Source organism: Phaethon aethereus (genome assembly GCF_964289735.1).
Source record: "Phaethon aethereus genome assembly, chromosome: 3".
Taxonomy (NCBI): domain Eukaryota; kingdom Metazoa; phylum Chordata; class Aves; order Phaethontiformes; family Phaethontidae; genus Phaethon; species Phaethon aethereus.
In genome coordinates this window covers 87,147,326-87,172,997 of record NC_138576.1, presented here as the reverse complement: position 1 = coordinate 87,172,997, position 25,672 = coordinate 87,147,326, and the positions used below count along the sequence as shown (strand labels likewise).

General features: G+C 38.8%; 1 protein-coding gene across 1 annotated transcript in view; it reads right to left on the bottom strand.

Moving 5' to 3' along the window:
* Nucleotides 1-25,672, bottom strand: part of CHRM3 (cholinergic receptor muscarinic 3) — a gene marked incomplete at both ends in the record, with an annotated part of 199,539 nt that overhangs the window by 128,513 nt on the left and 45,354 nt on the right. Inside the window, 2 exon segments of the mRNA XM_081997719.1 lie at nt 1,541-1,590; nt 1,593-1,644. Coding sequence (XP_081853845.1) covers nt 1,541-1,590; nt 1,593-1,644 — 102 coding nt within the window.

Genomic DNA, 25,672 nt, shown 5'->3' with positions numbered 1-25,672 from the left:
AGAAAATTTATGTGTTTTCAGTGTTTTATTCATAGAATATCTGTCATCTGAAAAAGAAAAAACAAAAAAACCCAAACCCACAACCTTTCACCTTACACAAATGAAAAATCATGTAAGTAAAGATGGAATATGGTCAACACAACATGAAAGGCAAAACCAGCTGTAACTGAAATGGCCAGCTGTGCAACAGTGTGCAAGGTACCATGACCTAATTTCATGATATGAAAACAGGGGTAAGCATCGTTTCAGGATTCATCTGAGAGACTTGTTACTATTGAAGCCATAAAGATTTAGGCAGTATGCTATGAAAATGCTTTCCTAGTAAGACTTGGTTAGAAGCTTTCTCCAGACAGAACTGAATGACTGAAATCTCAAGACACTCTAGAAACAGTCACAATAAACTATCGGTGCCACAGTCCCTAAAGCAAGTAGGTGTGGAGAGCTGTTTTCTGTGTAAGGAGAGTGCCAGCATATGTAAATACAGGCCATCTAAACCACTGCTACATATCCATGTTTACTGTCTATTTCCACAGAATTAGAAATGCAAACTAAGGTGGAAGTTTTACAGAAATGTGTAAGGAATGTAAAAGAAACAACAACTCTAATGTAGACATAAACGCCAAGCCTGTCAATTAATGTAAATTATTTTAAATGCCACTGCAACTGAGACACAAAAAAGCATAACATTCAAGGGAGAAAGCAGGCAAGTGGTAATGAATGCTGGAAATTTAATTAGAACAATTTAGTTCTTTGCCTCGATTTACTCTCGCAGAGGGAAATGACTTGTTGAAACTAAACCCAGCTAGCGTATCAAAACCATAAGGGAAAACACACTGTTGAAGAAATTGAATTTAACTTGTTGGATTCTCACCTATACTATAGCAAGACTGAATTATCCTGCAGGGAAATCCTGGAGGTGGAATATATGCTACATTTTTTTATTTTATCTGAAACTCATAGAAAACTTGAAGGTTTGTGCAGAAGCCCAAGATGATCAACAGGAATAACCTGAAGGCATCTTTCTCCTGATTACCAATACCATGAAACTGCTCCACTCTTCTTAAAACAAGCATAGACATTCATTCATGTAAACCTGTTCAGCCTAGCTCTTACCCTAGCTGTGCAGTTGTAATAACAAGAAGCGCAAGATTTGCCAACTGTTTTATAATTTATTCAATTTCTCTGCTGGGTTTTGTGCCTAAACTGAAATTTGCACTATTGCAGATGCTATTGAAGTTAGCTAAGGTATGCCTACAGGAATGATAGGCATCACAGTGTTCCCAGCACCCACAACAACTTAAAATAGATGTGTCAAGGAGACCAAACACATTGTGACATATGACGATCTACAGTCGTATGTCTGTTGATGATAAAACACATTGCAAAGGTAGAAAGCATTAACAAATGATTTTGTAGTCCATAAATTCCAAAAGACCCTGACTTCACAAAGTGAGCACTGTTGCCAAAAATCAGCTGTTTCCCAATGTGTTGAATACTTGGAAAGATACAATGTGAATATATATGTTTCTTTGAATTTTACCTACATGGTCCAGTGAGGAACATCAAAGTGACTAGTTGGATCAGGCACTGTGTAGTTCTGTGAACTCTTTTGGAAACAACACTGGTAGTGTGTCAGCATATAGGCTGTGAACAAAACAAGACAGAAGAAGAAGTATTAAAATAGATTAGAGAGACATGGGGAAGACACAGACATATAAGCCAAAAGGCCTCCTTTGGACCAAGAAAAGACAAATCTTAGAGACCTAGCTGAAAAAAAGAACAACTTAAGCATGCATGTAGCACACAGATCTGGAGCACTGATAATAAGATGGTACTGACAAGCCTTTGGGCTGCTCATACCTGCCCCCAAACAGCTATGTATGATCACAGTATTTTGAGATGATTTTTCAAACCCAGTGACCAAATTGGAGTGAGGATAACAATTTCTCCAAGACAGCACAAAGAAGTATGCAGCTGAGTGAGCAAGGGAGCTTGGCTGGCTTGTGATGGAAATTGGCACCTCCAGGCACAGAGAGAGATGGGATGGTGAGCCCACCCAGTCCCGAGGAGCAGCTCCACACAGGGGTAGAACTAAGAACTGCGCTTTCCTTTTCTTCCCCAAATTATGCAGTCCCTCAAGCTAACCAACTGAGAAAGCTGGCTTGGAATATTAATTTTCATGTAAAAAAGTGTAAAAAGCTAGAAAAATAAAACCCCTAATATATTCCATACATTATATTTTCATCTGCTTTTAATATACTGTTGTTTTTAAAAGTTGACATAACTACAGAGGAAGCAAAAATAACAATAATTAAAACTTAAACAACACACTTTCCTCTGCAAAAGTTCTAAATCCCTGAAGCCAGAAGTGTAGGAGAAGGTTTAGCCACTGACTACTGTCTTCTAGTTCATTATATATAATTAGTGACAAGTGGAACCATGTGCCATTATGTATTGGGTCTGGCTGAGATGGAGTTTTCCCCACAGCAGCCCTCCTAGTGCTGAGCTTTGTATCGGTAGCTAGAACGGTGTTGATAACACACCAGTGGTTTGGCTACGGCTGGGCAGTGCCCGCACAGCATCCAGGCTGCCTCTCCAACATGCCCCCCTCACCAGCAGGCTGGGGGTGGGCAAGATCCTGGGAGGGCGACACAGCCAGGACCCAAACTGACCAAAGGGATAGTCCACATCATACGACGTCAACTCAGCAATAAAAGCTAAGTGAAAGGAAAAGGAGTGGGGGACATTCATTATTATGATGTTTGTCTTCTGGTGCAATGACTATGCATACTGAAGCCCTGCTTCCTGGGAAGCAGCTGGGCATTGCATGCTGATGAGAAGTAGAGAATAAATCTTTTGTTTTCCTTTGCTTCCACACGTGGATTTTGCTTTTTCTTTATTAAACTGCCTCTATTTTGAACCATATGGGGTTTTTTTCCATCTTATTTTCTCCTCTTCATCCTGCTGAGGAGAGGAGTGATAAAGTGGCTTGGTGGGCATCTGGCATCCAGCCAAGGTCAACCACCCACACATTATTATCCCATTTATCGTGTGCCATTGCAGCCTAAGTCTTCAAGACTCCTTCGAATAACTTAAATGCAGAAGTGTGATTCTGAATCAACAAATGTTCCATGTGTTTGCTCAGTGTCTCAGCCTTTACCAGCATGCCAAGGGATTTAACTCCCAGGTGTTATAGAAAGGAGGCAGCACACCAGAGAGAGAACACACTGGCCATGCTAGATGCTCAGTTTCTCAGAAAAAAAAAAACCCCAAACCAAACCAACAACAACAAGGCTGAGAGTATTAACAAACAAGACTGAGACAATATTCCAGTTCATTTTCAGAGTGGAAGAAAATACACATTTAGTACCCATGCACATTGCTGCACACCAACACAGCACTTGTAACACACCTCTAATATACCATTAATCATGACGATCTCTCCCTCCACTGGTAGAACACTCTCCTGGAAAAGAGCCATTCCCTCCACTAACCCTAGACAGCCAAGAGGGAGGGCAATGCGTTAGAGTGGAAGCAAATCTGAACACACCCTTAAACCAAATGAAGACAAGAAAGGCTGTGTTTGCAAGAATGAGTGGAAAGGAAGCAGATCAGATGAAATACAGCCAGGAAAGAAGGAATATGCCTTATTTGTCTTACAAACACTGCCATATGTTTCTTAACTGGAAGGAGCCTGGACATGTCAGTGTGGCAAACCCTTTTGTAAGAGCAGGCTTTTGATATCCTCTCAGTCCAGATCGACATTTAGATGAGAGACAATCACTGCAAAGCCACTTCCTGAAGCATTACTCTTCTGAGGCATTTCTTTGCTGAGCCGCTACATGGCTACTCAAACGCTCTGTTCCTGCCCCTGCTCCCAGACGGACAATGCACAGGAAGAGCAGCACAAGGAAACACATCTGCAACCGAAGGTCACCGAGCAAAGAAAGCAAAACTCTCCGAAAGAGGTAAGGAGCAGCCAGAGAGCTCACGCACATCATTTAACTGCCTCCTGCCTGGAAAGGGCTTTCACTCTGTAAAGTGATGCAGAAACTCTGTAAGGACATTGTGGAGCCCTTGGTGGGAGAGCTCAATCTTTCAGCTCAGGAGGATGGTTCCAGACATTTCAAAACAGCAGCTCTGGTTTCAGTACCTAACTCCAGTGATGCAGCAGTGAATCCGCACCACACCATAGTAATTCGCTCATCTATTAAATCTACAATTTGCACAGCATGTACCAATTACTGTTTAACTGAGGTCCCTAAAGGTCCTTCGTGGAACTCTTACATACTGTGACCCATGAAACAAGAATGAGAATTACACTTAAAAAACATATAAAACCCTTAAAAAAATTGTTCAATATTTTTTATACAGAAAGTATAAAGGATAAAAAGCATTTCTCACTCACAATATCAATGCAGAAAAATAATTTTTAAAAGTCTGCTTTATGACCAAAGACAGTTTTAAGTCACTTTTATGACTGCAAAACAATTGAAAAGGGAAGCCTCTTTTTAGTTAGTTGAGCCTCCTTTTAGTTGAGGAATTACAGCTTCTGACAACTAAAACTGGAATTTTAATAATGCTTAATAATTTCCCTCTTATCAAGTTATTATGTTTTTAGTTAGCAATAAACTAATTCATTATTAAATTAGCTTTTCAAGCTATTCTCAATAAAGAAATTTCTTACCAGTAATTTTCTACTATATTTTAATTTTATGCTATTACTATCAAGAATCCAGTTTTATTCCCCTAACAATGTAGATTGCGACTCAGAGCTTTGGAATTCATTGCCCTGATTTACGATAACCCACAATTTCTCAAATAAGCTTGTACTGTTTGTATATTCAGCTACAAAACTAATAAACTCTACTCTTTATAAAAAGCAATCCAAACCAGTTGACAACTCAGCTTGTGCAGAACATCAAGATCCATTTGAAGCAAGCACATCAAAGTTTTATCCCCATACATCTTTCCACCTTCGTTTAATTTGATTCTTTTAGAAAAGGGAGAAAGGCTGTTATTTGACACAAAGTATCTGGAAGTAGAGGCTTATAGTTTATGTGAGGGTGGACCTGTAATAGATATCATAAAATATGGTTGCTAACCCCTTAAATACCTTGGATAAAAACAGGGAATATGAAAACCTAATTGATTTGTATTTTACACCTGGCAAACAATGGTTTGAACCATTCTGTGCTGATATATTTCATTAGTCCTCCTTTATTCTTTCTGGGAGACTTGTCAAAAAAAACCAACCCAAAACCCAACAAACCCCCCAAAACCCCCATCCCAGTTCTCAGCATGAATTCTGCATCTATTTAAGCCAACATGAGCCACCTCCGACCACAATTGCTATGTCTACACTAGAAAATTTAATTTTCAGGGTGCTTCCAGGCATTGGCACTCGATCTGTGCAATTAAACTGTGAGACTGGTCCTAGCAGGATTTTAGCTTGGGCATGGTTTGGGAGGCAGCATGAACTGAGGAACCTGAGTTAGGCTCTGCACACGTGGGCATGCTACGGAGAAGAGGGGACTGAGATACAGATACAGATACACAAAATACATTTGTGACTACAATACCTTAAAGGATGCTGCTGCCTGGACAGGCAGGTGCTCTGTGTTCCAGCTGCAGAACTGAAGATCATATTCTGACTTGTATAATTCCTTTCAAATATTCATGAGAATACCTATTTAAAACAAGAAGTGCACCTGTGTGCCACCTTTAGCTTTTTATTTGTTTTTTATAAAAACTCACTTCAGATAAGAGTGTCAGAACAGCCTTTACATAAGAGAACTACTTTGTGCAGAAAAACTCTGGATACAGCAATTTCTGCTTTGTTTACTTGATAAGATGAATGTGCATGCATTGACTCTGCACAGACAAATTGAGTTCCTGTGCTTATACAGAGGTGTATTATGAAGTAGGTTTCTCACTATCAGAAATAAATTTCACAGACCGGTAAAACTTCATACATAATAAGATAGGTATTTCACCTGAGTGTTTATCAGAAGACAAAAGTGATCTCATGTGTCCTTTTTTTTTTTTTAAATGAACATTGGGCATTTTTGTCTTGCTGTGAGGAAAAAAAAGGTCTCAAAAATTGGAGAGACTTAGTTACATGTTTGTGTTTTCTTGCCTAAATAATCTATTAAAAAAATAAATCAACAATACTACACATCACATTTATCATCCTCAAAACTGACTATATATGTTCCTACACAGATAAAAGACACTTTAACAGTTTTATGAATATAATCCTGATGACTTTACAAAATCATAAAAAAAAGCATATTACAATATCAGCCCTTCAGCTTCTATTTCCAGTGGACTTTAAAAGGCAGAAAATCTTTTGATTCTCGAGCTTCAGGTATAAAAAAGTGTGCAAGCTGGAAGAGGTGTCTCTTGTCTCTGCCTTGCACTTTTTTCACTGGATCTCATTAGAAAGAGGTTAGAATCATTCTGGACCAAGGCAAGATCAAAGCTGAGATTACGACTGCAATGTTTATACACTTCAAAACCACCTCCACACTGATATAAGAGGAAAACTATGCTACAACTAGTTTAAAAAAGAATACCTTACTGGGAACAGTTTGTTGTTGTTATTGTTTATTTATTTTTACATTCTTAAAGTTTGTTTTTTACGTTAAGGAAAGAGTCCCTTTATAAAAATAGATTTTTCTTGTACTGTTGACAAAAGGAATCAAGCCAGTTTCCAAGCACAGGCTGCCTACTGCCAACTCCCAGCCAGCACAGGTAAGATGTAGGTAAGAATTTTGAAAAGTTGAGGTACTACAGAAATGTACAGCTTTCTAATTAGTTATCTCAAAAGTGAGCACTATCAATAAGTAAAGTAAATAAGGGTCATGAATTCAGAAGAATATATGGGAGAGTCAAAAAACTGCATTGAAAAATAAATTTTTTTAGAGATCAAAACAAATAGGGTGAAACAAAATTGTTTACAATTTTATGTCAATGGACTAGAGAGACATTTTCAGAAATTTTCAGTATTTACTCAAAAATTTATATTGCAAATGTCATTGGTCTGAACTCATTGCTTGAAGTTTGGAGACTAGGCCTGTCAAATGGACTTTAAAAGAACCACAAGATTAATTTTAGCTCCATGTTTGTTACAGAAGTAGTCTGTAAAATGATGTGCTTGATGTGCTCAGAGACCTCACTGCAATCACTGGTTGCCAGTCCTTCACATGACAAGCAAAATTACTGGATCATCTTCTTTCTAACCCTAGACCAATAAACATGTTAATATTGTATTTCACATTGAACTGCTTCAAAAGGCTATGTTAAGGAAGAACAATTCTAGAATATCCTATAAATTAGGTGGAAGAAGGAGGCGCAGGCTCATTCTACCAACTTGGACTTGAAAGATAAATTGATATCTTCTGTCTGTTCTAAAGACAAGCTATAAAGATAAATTCTTCTATTATGCAAATGTCAATTAAGTCCCCACTAAACTGCATCACCTTCTGCATTTCTGAGGCTGTAGCAGAAATTCCATAAGGCCAAAATAAAAGGACAAATTTCATGTCATCCAACAGTCCATTCAACTTGCTCAACTTTTATTTTTTGAGGATGACTGAAAACAATAATTTTATGCCCCTTCCATCCAGTTTAACTGAGATAAAAATTAATGATTAGCATCCTGAACTTAGACAATGTTCTCAGTAAGGAGATGTCAATTCATAGTACTGACTCAGCCAAACCTGAATAACTAGAAGTTTTCATTTTATTTTGAAGTTCTGAAGTGTATGCCAAAACAAAATCTGGACATTTCAGGTCTCATACCTCAAAAATTGTTCAGTCTAGACATAACACATTTGTTTCACTCTAGAATAGTGACTTCAGCATTTTATTGGCAAAGTTGAGTGGTTATTTTGGAAACATTCAGTTGATCTGCTCAGCATAAAACTGTTCAACTCAGTTCAGTTCATGTACAAAGCATCTCATAAGTGCACTACAGTGTCTGAATATAATTAATAGCACAAGCAGTTAAGAAAATGGAAAACATCAGGAAAAAACAAGGAGAGTATTTCAGTTTAACTGCTCTTTATGGCTTATATTTTCCATGTATCTGATATATAGTCACAAAAGTTTTTTAGAATTTGAGAAGTGATTAGAATCTCTCTTAGATCTCTACCTGGACTTGTGCAAAGCATTTGACACTGTCCCACATGACATACTCATCTCTAAATTGGAGAGACACGGGTTTGACGGGTGGAGCACTCGCTGTATAATGTATTACCTGGATGGTGACACTCAGAAAGTTGCAGTCAATGGCTGGATGTCCAAGAGGAGACCAGTGACAAGTGCTGTTCCTCAGGGGCCAGTATTGTAACGTGCACTGCTTAACATCTTTGTCGGTGGCATGGACAGTGGGACTGAGTGCATCCTCAGCAAGTTTGCTGATGACACCAAGCTGTGTGGTGCAGTCAACACGCTGGAGGGAAGAGATGCCATCCAGAGGGACCTTGACAGGCTTGACAGGTGGGCTTGTGCAAAGAAGTTCATCAAGGCCAAGTGCAGGGTCCTGCACATGGATCAGGGCAATCCCAAGCACAAATACAGGCCGGACAGAGAATGGATTGAGAACAGCCCTGAGGAGAAGGACTTGGGGTTGCTGTTGATGAGAAGCTCAGCATGACCTAGTTCAAGATGTCCCTGCTCTTTGCAGGGGGGTTGGACTAGATGACCTTTCAAGGTCTCTTCCAACCCAAAGATTCTATGATTCTATGACCCTGCAAGATGCGTTTGCAGCCCAGAAGGCCAGCTGTATCCCGGGCTGCATGCAAAGAAGTGCAGCCAGCAGGTCGAGGGAGATGATTCTGCCCCTCTACGCCACTTTTGTGAGAACCCACCTGGAGTACTGCATCCAGGAGCCCCCAACATAAGAAGGACATGGACCTGTTGCTGCAAGGCCAGAGAAGGGCCACAAAGACGATCAGAGGGATGGAGAACCTTTCCTATGAAGAAAGGCTGAGTTGGGGTTGTTCAGCCTGGAGAAGAGAAGGCTCCAGGGAGACCTTACTGCAGCCTTCCAGTACCTGAAGGGTGCTGGAGATGGACTTTTTACAAGGGCATGTAGTGATAGGACAAGGGGTAATGGCTTTAAACTGAAAGAGGGTAAATTTAGATTAGCTCTAAGGAAGAAATTCTTCACTATGAGGGTGGTGAGGCACCGGAACAAGTTGCCCAGAGTTGTAGATGTCCCATCCCTGGAAGTGTTCAAGGTCAGGCTGGATAGGGCTTTGAGCAACCTGGTCTAGTGGAAAGTGTCCAATGGGGGTTGGAACTAGATGATCTTTAAGGTCTCTTACAACCCAAACCACTCTATGATCCTACAACTTTGATTCCTTCAGGTGCTTACTGATACCTGACGTCTAGTTTTGAAGAAAACGAAGACCAAAGTTTGTTAAACATCATGCATAAACTTACATGATACGACAAGATAATCATGGCTAAACAGACCATACCAGGAAACTCACTATTTGGTATACAGTTATCAGCATGAATAATTTAGGAAGCAGTCACACTTAACTTTAGGTATCTTTACAGTTATAGGCATCTACCCCTGAGCTGCAGACTCTGTGCAGTCAACACAGGAAAAGCTGCCACATCAAAGGACCATTCAACAGAGCTGATGTATTTTAGTTGTTGACCCTAGGATGAGATGAAGTAGGCCTTAGGAGTATCTCATGCCTTCCATCTATTCCACAGCACATCTAAATCTGATTTGATGAATCCCATCCTGAGTGTCCACTTCTCATGATCATAAATCGGTATCTATAACTTTTTACAAATCCCTTTCATCCACTGTTTAGTATATAAATATTCTGATCCATCCAGCCATTTAGAGTGAGATTAGGCTCCATATATATATACGAAAAAAAAACCACATAACCCTTGTCACAGAACGCAACCTTATCTTGAAAAGGTGTCCTGAGCAAACATACTGCTCCATTTCTTCCATATAGATTTTCACTATTAACAGTCAGTCAAAAGTTTTAAGATATTAATGACCACCTTACTGAGAGCCTTTTCTCCACCTATCACTGTAATTGAGAAAGGTGCTTCCCCCTCCTGTGGTTTTCAGTGTCACTGATTGCTTGAAACAGGAAAAAAAAAAGTATTAAAAAATCTCATGAAACATTGGAAACTGCAGTATTTCAGGAAATATTTGTGTGTGACATGTACACATGATACATGTCTGGTATATTAAAACTGAGAGAGTGGGAAAGCGTAAGTGAAGTTTTGAATTATCATATGAGGCAGTTGAATGCACTGTGAGTAATATGGTACTTTATCAGTTGGAAGCAGATGGACTTTCCTGAGAGGGGATGTTAAGTCTCTTAATGGAAATGTGCTGCCTGTTCACGGGGGTACCCAGGTAGGAAATGTCCCATAATTTGGTCTTTCCTAACTATGCCTGCTAGGCAATAGAGTAAAATCTCAGTAATCATGAATTTCTTTCTAAACTCCATTTTGTATAAAGTATACACAAAGTTATCCAACAGTTGTCTTAATGGAACTTCTGCTGAGGAACTATGGAGTTAATGACGATATTTATAAGCACAGAGAAGATTAACTGTTGGCAAGAGGTGTAATAATCTCCCACACTCACCTACTAAAATACATTCTTTTATATCAAACGGAAGTTAACAGTATGTATATGCAAAACTTAAACAACGCCCTAAATGAACCCAAACAGTGGCTGAAAAGCAGCTTTTATATTCAAGCATATAAAACTATGTCTCTGGGCAAAGAAAAAAGGTGGTGAAATATTAAATGTTCAATTCCTTCCACACCTAAGGGTTACAGACACAACAACAGCTGTAATTGCATCTACTGGAATTAAACCTCTTTACCCAAGAAGTTTCACTAAATCTATTTGTAGAGTTGAGCAAATAACTTTTTTTTTCTTCTTTTAAATTAAAGAGTAATTTTAAATCCTTACAGCTCAGAAAGGAACCGACCATTGTAAAACTGCCACAGGATGAAGACGTGACCTGAGGCCAGGGCCACTCCGCCCATAAACCCACCAGCACTAGATCTGCTGGCCCCCACAGCCGCCCCGCAGGGCTGACAGTCTGGCCTGTGAGCACCAGCCTGAATTTCAGCTCCTTGTGGAGCAGGCAGCTTCCCGGGCGCGGGGGCAGGACCCTGGGACACTGCGATGGAGGTGTAGGCACCATCTCCTGTGGCTGCGGCTATTCCCAGGCACCTGGAGGGAGTGGCACAAATGGCGTCCCCAGGAGACGCTCCCGCACGCCCCGTGGACACCAGCAAACATGTCAGCACTGACGCAACCTCGAGTGCAAACGTCACTTTAAACAATGAAATAAAATCAACTAACAGGCCTTGGATTTACCTCTGCTTTGGGTACCCATGCCCAGGTGCTGGGGCGGGGGGCGGGCTGCAGGGTGGCCTCTGTGAGGAGAGGCCGGAGCTGCCCCGGGCCGGGCACAGCCGGTTCCAGTCGGCTCCAGCGGCCTCGCCGCAGGGCGCAGCTGAGCCCCGCAGCCACGGGTGGGTGCCTCGGGGACAGCGTATTTAGAAAAGAACAAAGCGCTTCCAGGCAGTCCAGGCAGGAGTAGGTGGACATGCCCTAAAGGGCCTGTGGCCACCAGAGAGCCCAGGCTGGAGCAGGTTCATCCTGAAGGACGGCAGCCTGTCGAGGCCCCATGATAGAGGAGGGAGCAGCGCGAGGAGGACGGAGCGGCAGGGAAGAGCTGCCATGGACTCACCACAGCCCCTGTGCCACCATGGAAGTGACTCGGCAGCAGCTCGGTTGCTCTGATCCACGGAGCAGCACCCTGAAGGGTTGCTCTTTGGGTGCACTACGTTCAAAACTAACTCCCAGGGGCTACAGCTCCATGCGGTACGAAACTCCCAATGAATCGTCGAGGATCACAACCCCAGACTTTATCGGGATGCTTCTGCTACCCAGCAAAAGGAGTTTCACATGGTCTGGGCAGCCGCTGCTCACTTTGATGCCAGCGTTCAAAAGGCCAGGTTGCCCATTTCAGGTCTCAGTGCGTAACAGGGAGATCTGCACGTCTTCGTATGAAAACCTAACTGTACTTAAGCCCCACTGAATACATATAGTTATGCGCCATTTACAGACTACAGCAACATCTAACATAACACAAACCAGTGTAGAAAAAGCTGCTGATTTCAACTTTTAACTAAAACTCATCATTGCGAAGAATGCAACTTTCTGCTTGCTGGTTTTCTGTGTTATTGTGAACAGCCAGCGCAGGCATAAGGGCTGAGGAGCAAAAACTGAAAGAAGTGCTCACTGTAGGGACATGCTCCTGACCCCCCTATGGGGGAACATGATAAGTAAGTTTTGGGACTGAAACACACCTTCACTCTTGTCTGAAAATCTGTTAACCTCTGTAGATCGCTTGCAGTGTGGCTTTCTGTGCAGCTGAAGTTAAAGATCTGTTGTTAATTTTGTATTGAATTAGTATACAGAACTTCAGTATTGGAAAAAGCAGCTCAGCCATTTATTTCTTTATCAATATCTTGAATTTTGTTTGAATGTTTATACAAACTAAAAAGCTAAACTGCTTTCAGCTGGTGGGGAGAAAGGAGGAGGAATTAAAAAAAAGCAATCGTATGTGGCAACTCTGACATGAAACCCTGGTGTCATGCCACATTCTGTCATTAAATTCACAGTTTAATCAACAAAACAAATTCCCCAAATTACAAAGTATACTAAAACTAGACAGACAACCCAGGGGAAATAAACCAATGGCTTTCCTAATGCCGTTTAATTCTTCTGCTCAGATAACACAGGTTTGGCTTTGCACAGAATTTATTTAATTCTGAGTATTGGAAAAAGCTTGCAATAGTAATCAACATTTGTTGTTGATATACATTTACTCAGATGAGTTACTACGAGAAAAATACTGTAAATGGAAGTATATAAACTCAGTTGGTGAGATTAAGCTCTAATGAGATGTACTTATGAAAGGAACAGAGTGACCTACACCCTACAAGGACAGAGGACTGTTGCAGAGGACAAGCTCTGTGCACTCTAGGTCGGTTTTGACTTCCACAGGCAATATTATACGAACAGGCACTTCTGGCTGACTCACTATAATCGCTCCTGCGTTGCAGTGCTGCTTTGCTATTCCGTGATTTTACAGGTTATTATAGTAATGGAAGTGCTGTCATCTAGACAAAATGTAAAAGTACACATTTCCCTTGAGAACTGATAGCAACCCCAGTTGCATTTTTTAGCTGGGATAACCATGGTTTTTGCCTATACGCATTTCCTTCTCTATTTCAATTTAAATCAAAGAGTGGTAGTATTGTTTCCATACATTCATAGTAGAAGTGACGTGCCCTAAAGCATAATGATTCTGTTTTACCTGTATATACATTTTTCACAGTGCAAAGCACAGAAGCACAGGAAAAGATGGGTTTTTTTGATAGATGATATGAGTGCAGATGACTTAGATTTTTAAATGTTTAAAAAAAATAAGATGCCTCAGAAACTGGGGAAAGGATTCATGTCTGTTTTCTTTCCCTTTACAGGCAGAGGTGAAAATACACTGAAAGCTCATTTTCCTCTTCAAGGAAAGGTTAACCATACCAGACCAATCTCAAAATGATGTGAACCAATGTTGCCAGCAACTCTAAAATTTTCAAGTATCTAGCTAGGTTCTGTTACAAAAACAAAACAAAACAAAAGACATCTTTAGGCCCATAACCAAATTTGAAGGTAAGAAGAAAAGTCCCCAGGGTAAATTGTCAGGGACTGTTGATTTTGTTTATTATTGCCTTTCCCTGGAATATGGGGTACAGTGTATTCCCTACAAACAGGATTTATTTAACATATTTTCTGCTTCTACAGGCACTTAAGCTATTGAGAACGGCCTTCATTTCTTATACTCTCTTTCTGAGACATCTGGTAATTGTGGCTTTTGACCTTTTATTGTAAGTCATAAGTTATATGTAAGGTCTTCAGTGGCCCCCAGGAGCTTATGAGCAAAATGTTTTGTGAACCTTCTGAACTAAACATTTACTGAGTAATTGCAATGTTGGGGGATAATCCTTAAAAACACAGGTGCTTCCATTCCTATGGCACACAATCACATTAGCTTTATGTTTCTGCTGAAGTAATGCAATTCAAGACTTAATAAGAGTATTAAATTGCATAATTAATTTAGAGGCATAAAGGCACACCAAGATGTATTGAGACAATTAAGATCTTTAGCAACATTGCCTTATGACAGTTGTTGCCTCTGGAAGCCAACACAACATTAGCATACAATCAGCCCAACCAAGGGCTCTCACTGGGATAAGATTTTAAATTACTTAATAAAGACTTTACAGACAAAAATTCTGTGATCATCTTCATGGGGTTCATGAGTCAAGTAAAGTCCTGATTTATTACAAGCTAAACAATGAAATTATGTATCTTGATGACATTACAGAAAATGAGACAGAAAGCTCAGCTATTTTTCTAAATGCAGTAAGAAGAATAATGTCAAAGCTGGAGTTAAAACACCCAAAGCTGAGCTCAGACAGCAGTCTTGCATTAGTATAATGAAATGCCAATGCACAATACCCAACAGAACCTCTTGTGTTAGGTTTTTTCCTTGCAGAAAACGGGCCAGTATGGGTAACTTCTGAATTAACTGGCTTCAGGTGGAATAATACCACTCCAGTGTTACGAAAATGATAACTGCATCAATTCTAAAAAACACTGCATCTTCTCTTTCAGCAGTATCCCCTATGGCTCAATTTCTCAGAGACGTAGGAAATGCCCTGAACAGGGCTGTTAATACCACGTAACTTAACTGCTTATTTTAGTCTGATGTGAATCACCCCTTGCAGCAGCCTCTCTCCATGATCATAGGAAAAAGCCCAATGGCTAAATTAGATTAAACATCCAACATCTAGACAGATAACTTTAGGCAAGTTGAATTCCACCCAAAACTAAGTAAAGAGTCTGAATAAAAATCTGGTCTTTTTCTTCTTACAAAGAAGTGACACAGTCAAGATCTGAAGATTTTCCAAGACAGCAAATATCACCCTCTTCACAACCATCTGAAAATGGTCTGAAATCTGTTGATTGCTAAACTAAACTTATAAAGCTTATATCAAGTCTGCCAAAACAACACAGCTTACTCAGCAATTCCTATATTTCTACCTGATTTGTTTAGCTGTTGTTTAATTGACAACATTTCTGAACAGAAATCTAAGCATTAAGAATGTATAATGAGAAAAGGAGTTTGACATCACATACAGGAATAGCTAACATTTTATGGTTTTCTATTGTAACAACCCCAGCCTTTGTAAACATATGTTACTGGAGAAATCCGTTGGTTTCACGGTTCTTAGATAAACTTTGGCTTTGCCATGAACTCTAGCAAGAACAGCGTGTTGTTGAACTAAGCCCTGAAGCAGAGTGGAGAGCAAGGTGTTACTCTGCATGTCTGCTCCAAATTCCCGCCTTGTCCCAAATATAATGCATCCCTTAGCTATTCTTATCCACGGGAACGAGACTGTCCTTGCACTGACTGGATTATTCTGAGAGCACAAAGCTACGATACCGCCCATTGCAGCACCACTCATGCCACCTTTCTTTCAGTGTAGGGGTCTCGGTGGTCCTGCAGACATCTTCCCCTCCTCTGTACACCTTGGTACAGCATAGCTCAGCTCCAACAGGCATTAAGGCAGTACTTCATGCCCTCCTATTCTTTTAAACAGTGCTGCCAGCCAAGTAAATATATTGCTTACAGACAGGAACAGGAGCTGCTTCAACTCGGAATGTTATTATATTCCTATAGTTATTCATCTCCTTAAACAAGAAATTGTCTGTATGTGCTTTTTTCCATTTTAGGAATCAGGTTATAATCTTTTTCTACATTAAGTCAATGAAAGAAATCCAGCGTCAACCCCCATGAAGCAAAAGCGAGGTAAAAAGAGAAGCAAGTGTTCCTAATTGCTCAATATTGGTCCTATTCCGGAAGCAAGCTTGGCAAAGCACTGATGAAACTGCTTCTGATGTCATCTATTCCTTTGAGTAGTACAGTTTTCTTATGGGGAGCTAATTTAACACAAATATCATTTCAAACAACAGGCTGGTTATACTTTAATAGCGCATCATTTTTAAGGACAGCATTTCTACATTGCAGCAGATAAATAAATTCCATCTACAAAACTTTTTTCCCCTACCATGTAACTTCAAACAAGTGAACTTTTCAAGGTCCTGCTATTTGTACAGGGCTCTTTCTCAGCCCAGCAAACAAATGGAACAACCGGGAAAGTTTTAATAAGCCTGTAAATTAAAAAAGCAGTGTGAAATTATGAAAGGTGTGTCGATTCCTCAAACACTGTTATATATGCATTAGATGTAAAAGTGTCACCTATTTAAAAGCATATAACTCCGTACACTGAAAGAGAAGAAAGCAGAGTAAGGGAAGAAAGGCTGAGAGAGTTGGGGTTGTCCAGCCTGGAGAACAGAAGGCTCTGGGGAGACCTTATTGCAGCCTTCCAGTCCTTAAAGGGGGCTTATAAGAAAGGTGGGGACAGATCTTTTAGCAGGGCCTGTTGCGATGCAACAAGGTGTCATGGTTTTAAGCTAAAAGAGGGCAGATTTAGGCTAGATATAAGGAAGAAATTTTTCACAATGGGAGTTGTAAAACCCTGGCACAGGTTGCCCAGAGACGTGGTAGATGTCCCATCCCTGGGAATATTCAAGGTCAGGTTGGACAGGGCTCTGAGAAACCTGGTCTGGTTGAAGATGTCCCTGCTTATTACAGGGGGTTGGACTAGATGACCTTTAAAGGTCCCTTCCAGCCCAAAGATTCTATGATTCTATGAATACATAATGAGTACAAATGAGGTCCAGCAATGTAAGCTCCAAGGTGGGGTAAGCCTTCAACCAGGTGGAATTGTCTTTTTATTTGAGGCAGAGAGTGCCTGTTGGTTGTTTACTTGCAAATTTAAATGAGATGCATTTCAAAGCAATGTTAGCTGGGAGAGATTTGCTTTGGTACAGAGAATAGAGTTTTATAAAGGACATGACTTCGACAAGTGCTTTTAACTTAAAAGAAGCCTATGTTTTCACATCTATCTAGAATTCAGATGACTTGGTGAACTTATGATTCTGTCTCCAGTAAATCAATATGCAACTAATCCGTGGCTGTTTACTTTAGACACGACCTTTTCTCTAAGATTTTATACTTTAATGAAAAAAGCATGTACCTTTTGTTAGGAAAGGGGGAAAGGGGGGAAGGGGGGGAACTCCACTCTGAACAAGTATCTTTCATAGTTTGTTTCTGGTCCTTCTAACAGTACAACACTACTTACTTACTAAATGATAGGGCAGGTTTGCTGAGCTTTACCCTAGTTTCCTCTCACAAGTCTGAGATTATTAAAAAACCCTTAAATTCACATGAGTTTACTAGAAAAATAGCTCACCATCAACATACTCTGTTGTACTGGAGTGATAGGTTATTGCCCCTATCCTTGCCTGCCAGTAATCCCAATTATTAACTAAAGCTACTCCAATGCAACTCTCTACTCAACCCAAAACTCAACTCTTTGGAGGAAGGAAGAGGTATAAGGAAAGAAGTCACTTGTCTCCACTTTTGAATGCACTTCGCTCAAGATGAAGAGTCAGTATCACTTTTTCTTAAAAGATGATGTTGATATAATTTTGCAATAAATCTATGCATAGCATTTGTTTTTATTCACTCTTAGATGCTAAATCTTTCAGCGGAAGAAAAAAAAAACCCACACCTTAACCAAAAACTAAGCAAATACTGCTAGCAGCAGAGATCTTAGGGTGATCCTGAATTTGCATTTTACTGTTGGAAGGAATTTGTAGGCTTTGCTGAAATAATACTGCTGGACTAAGTACCCTGCAAGCCTCAGTGCCAACCAATTTGTACAGAACAGCAGTTCCCCTGGGCTCCTCACACAGACCAGTAATTCTCATGTCAGCATTAGTCATAGAGTAACAGAGGAACCACACAGGTACTCCAAAGCAAAGCCTCACAGAAAAATTTCCAGCTACACTTTTCTTTATTTCCCTTTCCTTGGCTTTTTTAAAATATAGGAACATTTTCCACCTAAGTCACAGTGAATGACGTATACACTCTCCAATCTACCTCCATCTCTTGGTTTAAGATACTAGGTTTGCAGAATTCTCCTACAAGAATTGGGAAAATGGCAAGATTGCTACATGCTCTGTGGTGGCACATTCCAGAACATTGCACTGCAAGTCATATCAGAAAAATATGTTGAGCTGTAGCACAATCACTAAAAGGAAATTAATTTTTAATTCTGCCAGGGAGCCACTAAATTTTCTTATGTCCAAATTAATTGTATCTACTAACTTTAATTATCCAGCTACAGGATCAGAAGAACAGCTACTTGGGAATTCTGTATCTGTAAGAATATAAATCAAAAGATAAAAAGGTCCAAAAAACCTTTCAGCAAATATGTAACATCAAGAATAAAATATAGATACAGATCAACTAATAAAGCAAAACAAGAAGAAAAAACCAGAAATTTAAACTCTACGTCATTATAATACCTCAAATGATACTGAGGAATGTTTTTTCCACCTGCCCAGTGAAAGTCTAACTGAAATCTTGTAAGAATTTTAATCATGAAAAACCTCATTTGCTATTACATACAAGTTCTTTTACTTGTTCTCATTTACCTTACTCATTTACTTGAAATGAGAAAAATAGCAAATTCCTACCTCTGGTTGATATGTCTTCAAATACTAACATTATAGCAAGGAAAGAAAAAAAAAGACAATTAGAAAATGGACTAACTCCTCCTAATGCATTATCTGTAACTTCTCTGATTTCATCTTTTTCACTCAATAAAAAACAAGTCCCTCTCTACAAGAGGTATTCTTATATCAATGTACTGTTAATGTTGAAATTTTGAAGATTAATTAAAGTTCTTTTTATTGTCAAAAGAATTCAAAGAATACAGCCAGATGCAGTCTTTTTGATCCAGGTTACTTCTTCAAATAGAGCCCAAGCAGAAATTAAGAGTATTCCAGTTTTATGTGCTTATTCAAGTTGAAATTATTTTTTGAGCTTTCAGAGCTTTAGCTATAATCAGGTAGCAATTTATGAAGAAAACTGTTACACTTTGAAAAAGATCAGAAGCATTTTGGAAGATAGTTGTTCAAGTGAGAGATGTTTGGGTTTTTATCCATATATTTTTTCAACTTTTTTTTTTTTAATGTGATATCTAAACTCTCTCAAGTTCTGTCTTTTGGTTTTGTTTTTTGTGTTTTGGTTTTGGTTTTTCTTTTTTTTCTGGCAATTAGTTATCAAGACAACAATCTTGATTATCTAAGACAATAATCAATGACAAAAACCAGAAAGCAGGTATTTTACAAATAACTGTCAAGTCCACTTGTGTGGTTAGATAACAACAATTTAATTTAATTGACAAAAAGATATGCTCTCTATTTTTAGGTTTCCTTTTACCATTGTTAACACACTAGGCTGGCATATGTTTTGCAATCTTGAATATTAAGCACCAGATTTACTTGAAGTTGAAACTCCACATCATACAAAAAATGCAGTTGAGTTGTACTTGCAGGTAAACAACCTGCTTTGGTGTGCTGGAAAGCCCACTAGACTACAAAGAGACCCTAGTTATCTATTTGTAATGCAGAACTATAGCCTAAGATTACCTACCAAAAAAAAAACATAGCACACAAAGTCACATAAATCAATTTTTTTATCCAATTTAAAATGAAAATATCTAAACTTCCTTTCCTTTTGCCTTTACCTTGCGCCTTCTTACTACAAAAACTTGTCAAATTATTTGCTACAACTTGGGTGCTTTGGTTTTTCAGATGCTGATGTGAATGAAACACAGCAGACATCACAACAGACTGTCCACAGACAACCCAACTGTCCACATGCCTTATGGTTATGCAGCACATTCCATTTACACCACGCATTTGCAGTTTCTGGCTGTATAATAACCTGCATCTTTGGACTCTGTGGCAAGACATAACATGCAGATCATTTCACATCCAAAGGGCACTTGGAGGGAACACGGCATTTAAGAGGCCAGGAAGCCACTTCATTATGAGTGTAGCTCAGAAGGTCTTTCAGTGTGTCTAGCCCAGCTCCACCAAGAAGCAGATGTCAGAAAATATCTGGCAAGAACTTGCCATTTGAATCCTGTCATTTCCATCCAAGAAGGAAAAAAGGTGGAGGAACCATCTGATGTGACACAATAGCTGGAACTCCTCGCAGAGTTGCATCCTGATCAAATTTACAAGTGTTTGAAGTAAGAGACTAATATTAACAGGTAGCTAATGATGGACAGCATGTTTGCTAACAAAACCTAAACTTATTTTAGCAAGGAAAATACACATTTATTTAATTTTATTTTTTTAGTCTAGCCAATTACTTACACATTTTTGCAATAATGTAAATGTAACTTGCTTGTTACCACAGCAAGATACATGTAGCTAACTTCTGGGACATTATGGATAGCTGGGATGGGGTAAATTCCATGGGAGCAATCTACTGCGTTTTATTTTACAAAATTAACAGGGGTTTTTTTCTGTCACTTCTGCCTTATCGTATCTGTACTGCTCACAAGATCCCTTAGACTCTTTACAAGCAGGTAATAAATCAATAATGAAACAGACAGATTAACAACATTAAAAAATTCAAGACAAGTTTTTGTTCAGCTATCAGAAATAATACCTATAAAGGTGTAGATATATTTAAAAAGACACTTAAACTATACTCTCCTCAGTTTCTTTTGCAGATTTGCTGAAACCTTTCTAGGGAACTGCTTTTGAATTCTACAGTTCATAGACCAAAAATAAACACTTTGCATAAAATTACTTTAAATTCATTAACTACATAAGAACCCCATTCATCCAGGTTCCTGACAGGAATGTCTACTATAGAAAGCAAAGGTCAGAGTAAGCAAATATCCCAGAGACTAATGAGCAAATTATTGTCAACCATGTGTGGAAATTGGTGCATTTTCTATTTTTTTGACAAGTGAGTTTCAAACCTGGACACATTAAACCAAACTAAACATCTATAGGAGGCTTATGTAGTCTCATTTATGGAAAACTGGATCTTAATGCTATTCTACCTGTCATCTCTGTTCTGCTTCTCTTGTCTCTGTAACCGCCCTGAACATCACCAAGTGAGAGACAGTAGTCACAGAGCAGCTAAGCACAATGCATTATCTATCCTGGGACCATCACTAGAGCAGAGGTATCCTATGCCAGGTACTCTTGCACAGTATCTGTTATGTATTAGGTCTAGTAGATTCAGACCAAAGGAAGGTCATTGCCTCAAAACTAGCAGAGATGAATGGAGAAACTGAGACAGACAGTTTAAAAAAAAAAAAAAAAAAAAAAAGCCTGAACACACTTTGCTTTGGGTAATTTGTCTTGTTACAAGTTCCCAGAGATAAACATGGAGCTCAGAGGAAGGGATGGTCCATATCCCATGCACTTGCCTTGAGTCAACATTCCCATCAATATTTTACTCCTCATCTCTAAAACAATCGGATAACTTTCCCTTTGAATTGTGACTTCAAAGCAATCAAAGTTTTGGATCTGAAAAGGTCTTCTGATTATATATTTAATCTAATAAAAAGTAGCATACAGAATGATTTACAAAGCATTTTCCTAAAAAGGATGACAATTTCTTTGGAATCTTTCCTGTTCCAAATATCCCTGCGATGATCATTAAGCCCTGGCAGCTTAAAGACTACCTCTATGTATTTATCAAACATTACTCCAGCTCTTACAAGATAAGATGAAAGGATACTGCTAGTAGCCAGGCTCAAGAGTTATGGCAGTCTAAAATGCAGAACATTTTACTCAATGACAGATTTTTTTTTTTAATTGAATTTTGAGTCAGGTTTTTTATTGTCATCGTGGGTTTGTTTTTTGGGTCTTTTTTTTTTTCTTTTTTTTTTTTTTCCTAAAGTAGGATAAGAAGTCATAAAACAATGGAAGTAAATTGAAAAGGACAGTGTTTTCTAAAGAGACAGCTAAAGTGGTCCAATAGCTATATAAACAAAACGAATATGATAAAATGCATTGGAGGAAAAAAAACCTCTCTAATTTTTGTACAAGAGTCAACACAAAACATAGATGACTTCCACATACGTTGCAATTGATGACAAAACATGTTTTTTATTTTCAAGAGAACCACCCCCCCCCAAAAAAAAAAGTAACACCCCTCCAGTCTCCCAGGTTCTACAGATGTTTGCTTGCAGTGTTACAAACTACCTGAGCCTTTGCTGAGAAACGTGTTTTGATTTCAGATCCACTATTTTCTCTCTGCAGCTCATTGCTTTTTCTTCCCTCTGATTATGTTTTGTAGCACACTTGATCAATTGGGTCTCTCCCATGAGGATGCTCACACCAAACCCATGACCAACCTGGTTGCTGACTACCCCACTGTGGTAAGGCAAGGTAGCAACAATACTCCCCTTTCCCTCCCAAAATTAAGTAGGATATAATATTCAAAGAACACTTTGAAAAGAAAAGCAAGCAGCAGTCTGAACCTCACTATATCATTATATATATCACTATATCAAATTTCATGCTACATTTGAAAAAAGGAACTAGCCTATAATACAGTGATACAGGTGTAATAATGAAGTCTGTGTTTTCTTTCATCCTTCTTTCCCTCTTTGCCTTACTTTCCCTTCCACTTCTGTAATCACAATTTCAATCTTCCGACTTGCTTTTTCCTGAGCTGTAGCATTTTTTTTGGTGGGTACCTCTGGCATCCTTCAGCCTTTAAAATCTCCTTTTCATTTTCATACCCTTTCCTTTTGTCTTACTCTGTAACTGAGATGTTCCCAGTTCCTTTTTCTTCTTCCAACTAGATCTCATTTCTTTGAGCCATTTCTCTCTTAGCTATTTCTTGATATCCTGTTTGATGATCTTTTTTCAGCAACAAGTAGTATCTGAACTGCTGTATCAGTGCCACAGTAGTTTGGAAGTTTAAGATGTTTAAATAGTGTGTTTTGAATTCTTTTGTCACAGTATTTTGTTAATTTATACTTTAAGCTCTTGTATTCTGAATGGGACTTTTCATGGGGATTTTGGAGGAGAGCAAAGGTGGAAGCAGAGGCAAGTAAACACCATAAAAGAGCTGGAGACAGTTTGCAAACAGCAATCTCAAAACAAGAAAAAGCAAACATATTTCATCCCCAGACAGCTTCTGCTGCCTGGTGCCCTCAGAAGGGCAAGAGGAGACCTCTAACTCAGTCAGGACACAGAGACCCACCACCATTGTGTCCAAGGGAGCAAAAGCAGAGCAGAGCCTTTCTTTGACTTCAAGTAGGTAGTAGAAAGGACATTTAGAATTTGGACCTATTTCAAAAAGATGCCCTAAGAGTGCCATAGAGAGAGAGAGAGATAAGGAAACGCATTACCTCTACTCTAATTTACTTTTCCTGTGTATAGGTTGGAGATATTTATCTCTGTGTATGTCCCTTGTAAAGTATGGTAAGGAGGAGCGTGAACTTGGTGATGAGGCACACTGTAAGTTGTGAACTGCAACTATGAAAGCCTGTAAAGAAAAATCCTGGGAATCAATGTTGGTATAAGCACAGGAAAGAGAGAAGCAAGTCCAAGAACTGTGAGATTTAATCAAGGATAATTACAGATTACTAATATTTTATAATATAACACCTGAATAGGAAACTAGATATGCTATTTGCTTTCACACACCTATTAAAAAAACAATTAAGAAAGAAAAAGGAAAAACAACCTGAAGTTTCGATTCCTGGGCTTCTCTTTTTTCAGTCTTGCTTGGAAAATTAATGATGAAGACAAGGATATATAAACCGAGTTACAGGAAATGTGTCTGCTTCCTCAGGTGATAACATGATAAATCTTGACAAGATAATCCACTTTTCAAGAATTCTCATATATTCACAGAGAAATGGAAATCTAGGCATTAGTATATTATGGCAAGGAAAGGATTTTCAACAAGAGCAAAACACCCAAGTCAATCAGAAAGAACCACGAGGTGTCATTAAAATGCTTGATAAAATCTCTTTCCAAAGGAATTTATAAAAATCAAATGAGTTCATCTGAAAGAAAATTTGCTGAAGAATCAGAAAACAGCAGAAAGTTCTGAACCAGCCAACCACTTATCCGACAACGTTTCTGAGAGTATTCTGACATTTGTCTTCTTATTTTAGGCCACAGATTTATACAGTTATGCCCTTGGGTAAGTATTTTCATTTTTATTCACAAACAAGAAAATAAAATAAATCTAAGCCTCATAGCTGTAGACAAACACCAATCCAACACATAAAAAGATAAGGTCCCATCCCATTTTCTGTTTTCTCATTTTCAAAGCCAGCTCAATGATTTTGGGGGGCCTTCTTCGTTATTCTTATTAGAGTTGGGCAATTCTAGGAAATTTAAGCTAACACACTTTGAAGAGACCACAGAAAGAAAACCACCAGTGAAAGGAAAACTGTTTGAAGCCCGACTTGGACAGAGAGGTGGAAGAATCTGCTTCTAAAAAGAAGATAAACAGAGAGAAGAATATCTTACATCCCATCCTGAAGAGCATGTCTGCTGATAGGATCAGTGCTTAAGTGGACGGCAGGGTAACATCTTCAGTAACTGCTAACAACCACGGGGAAGTTCAGGAACTAGGCCATACACAAAACTGGGAAAGTATGTTAAGCCTACTCAGTTGTTTCTAGCTATTGCAAACCTTCTGGGTGGCAGCACCGCTGACAATCAAAAACACACAAAAAAAATTTTTTTCTGTAAACAGATTAAAACCATATAATTGTTCATGCAACTTTAGCATTACTTCCACAGAGAAATGCAAACTAGAGCTAGAACCTTCACACCATTAGAAGGATGACTAGCTTTTGGTAACTATCAAATAGAAGAATGTCTAGAGAAGAATCGACTACCTACATCTATTTTTATTCCTATTTTACTTAAGATGCAAGTGCTCTGATCTGCTTTAAGTGGTCTGGTTAGATGATGAATACTTCAGGTATGTGTTATCCAACACATAAAAATGCAGTACACTCAAATGTTTTAATGGCTGCAATATAAAACTCATCAGCAGAGTTAGGCCAGAATAAACTTTTTGACAATGTCCCTCCCAAAGACCTATTAGCATCTAAACTAGATTAGTGTCAGTAGTCTCATCACCACTCTTGTGGATTTTCTTCTATTACATGCAATTAAATCTCTTGTAAAAAAACAAACCAAAACTCTTGACAACCATATCTAGTGTAAGCAGCAAAGCAAATCCTGTGCAAAAAGTTTGTCATTCATGTTTAGTTTCAACACTATGTCCAGAAGAAAATCAACATTCAAACTCTGAAATTTCAAAGTAAATGTAAATTAAGACACTTCAAGCATATAAGAGTATGTCAAAAATTTTGTTTTGACACAAGCAAGTCCACTTCCGATATCAGTGAACTGAAAATTTTGCATTTAAAGCAAGTTAAAGCATTTAACCAGAAGATACTAGTGATATGACTGATTTCTATTGAAAATTGACATGAATTTACCGATCATTTGATAGCATCAATTGATACTATTGCTATGATTTTTTTGATGAAAATGATTGATTTTTAATTCCTAGCATCAGCTTTTCAATCCATTTCA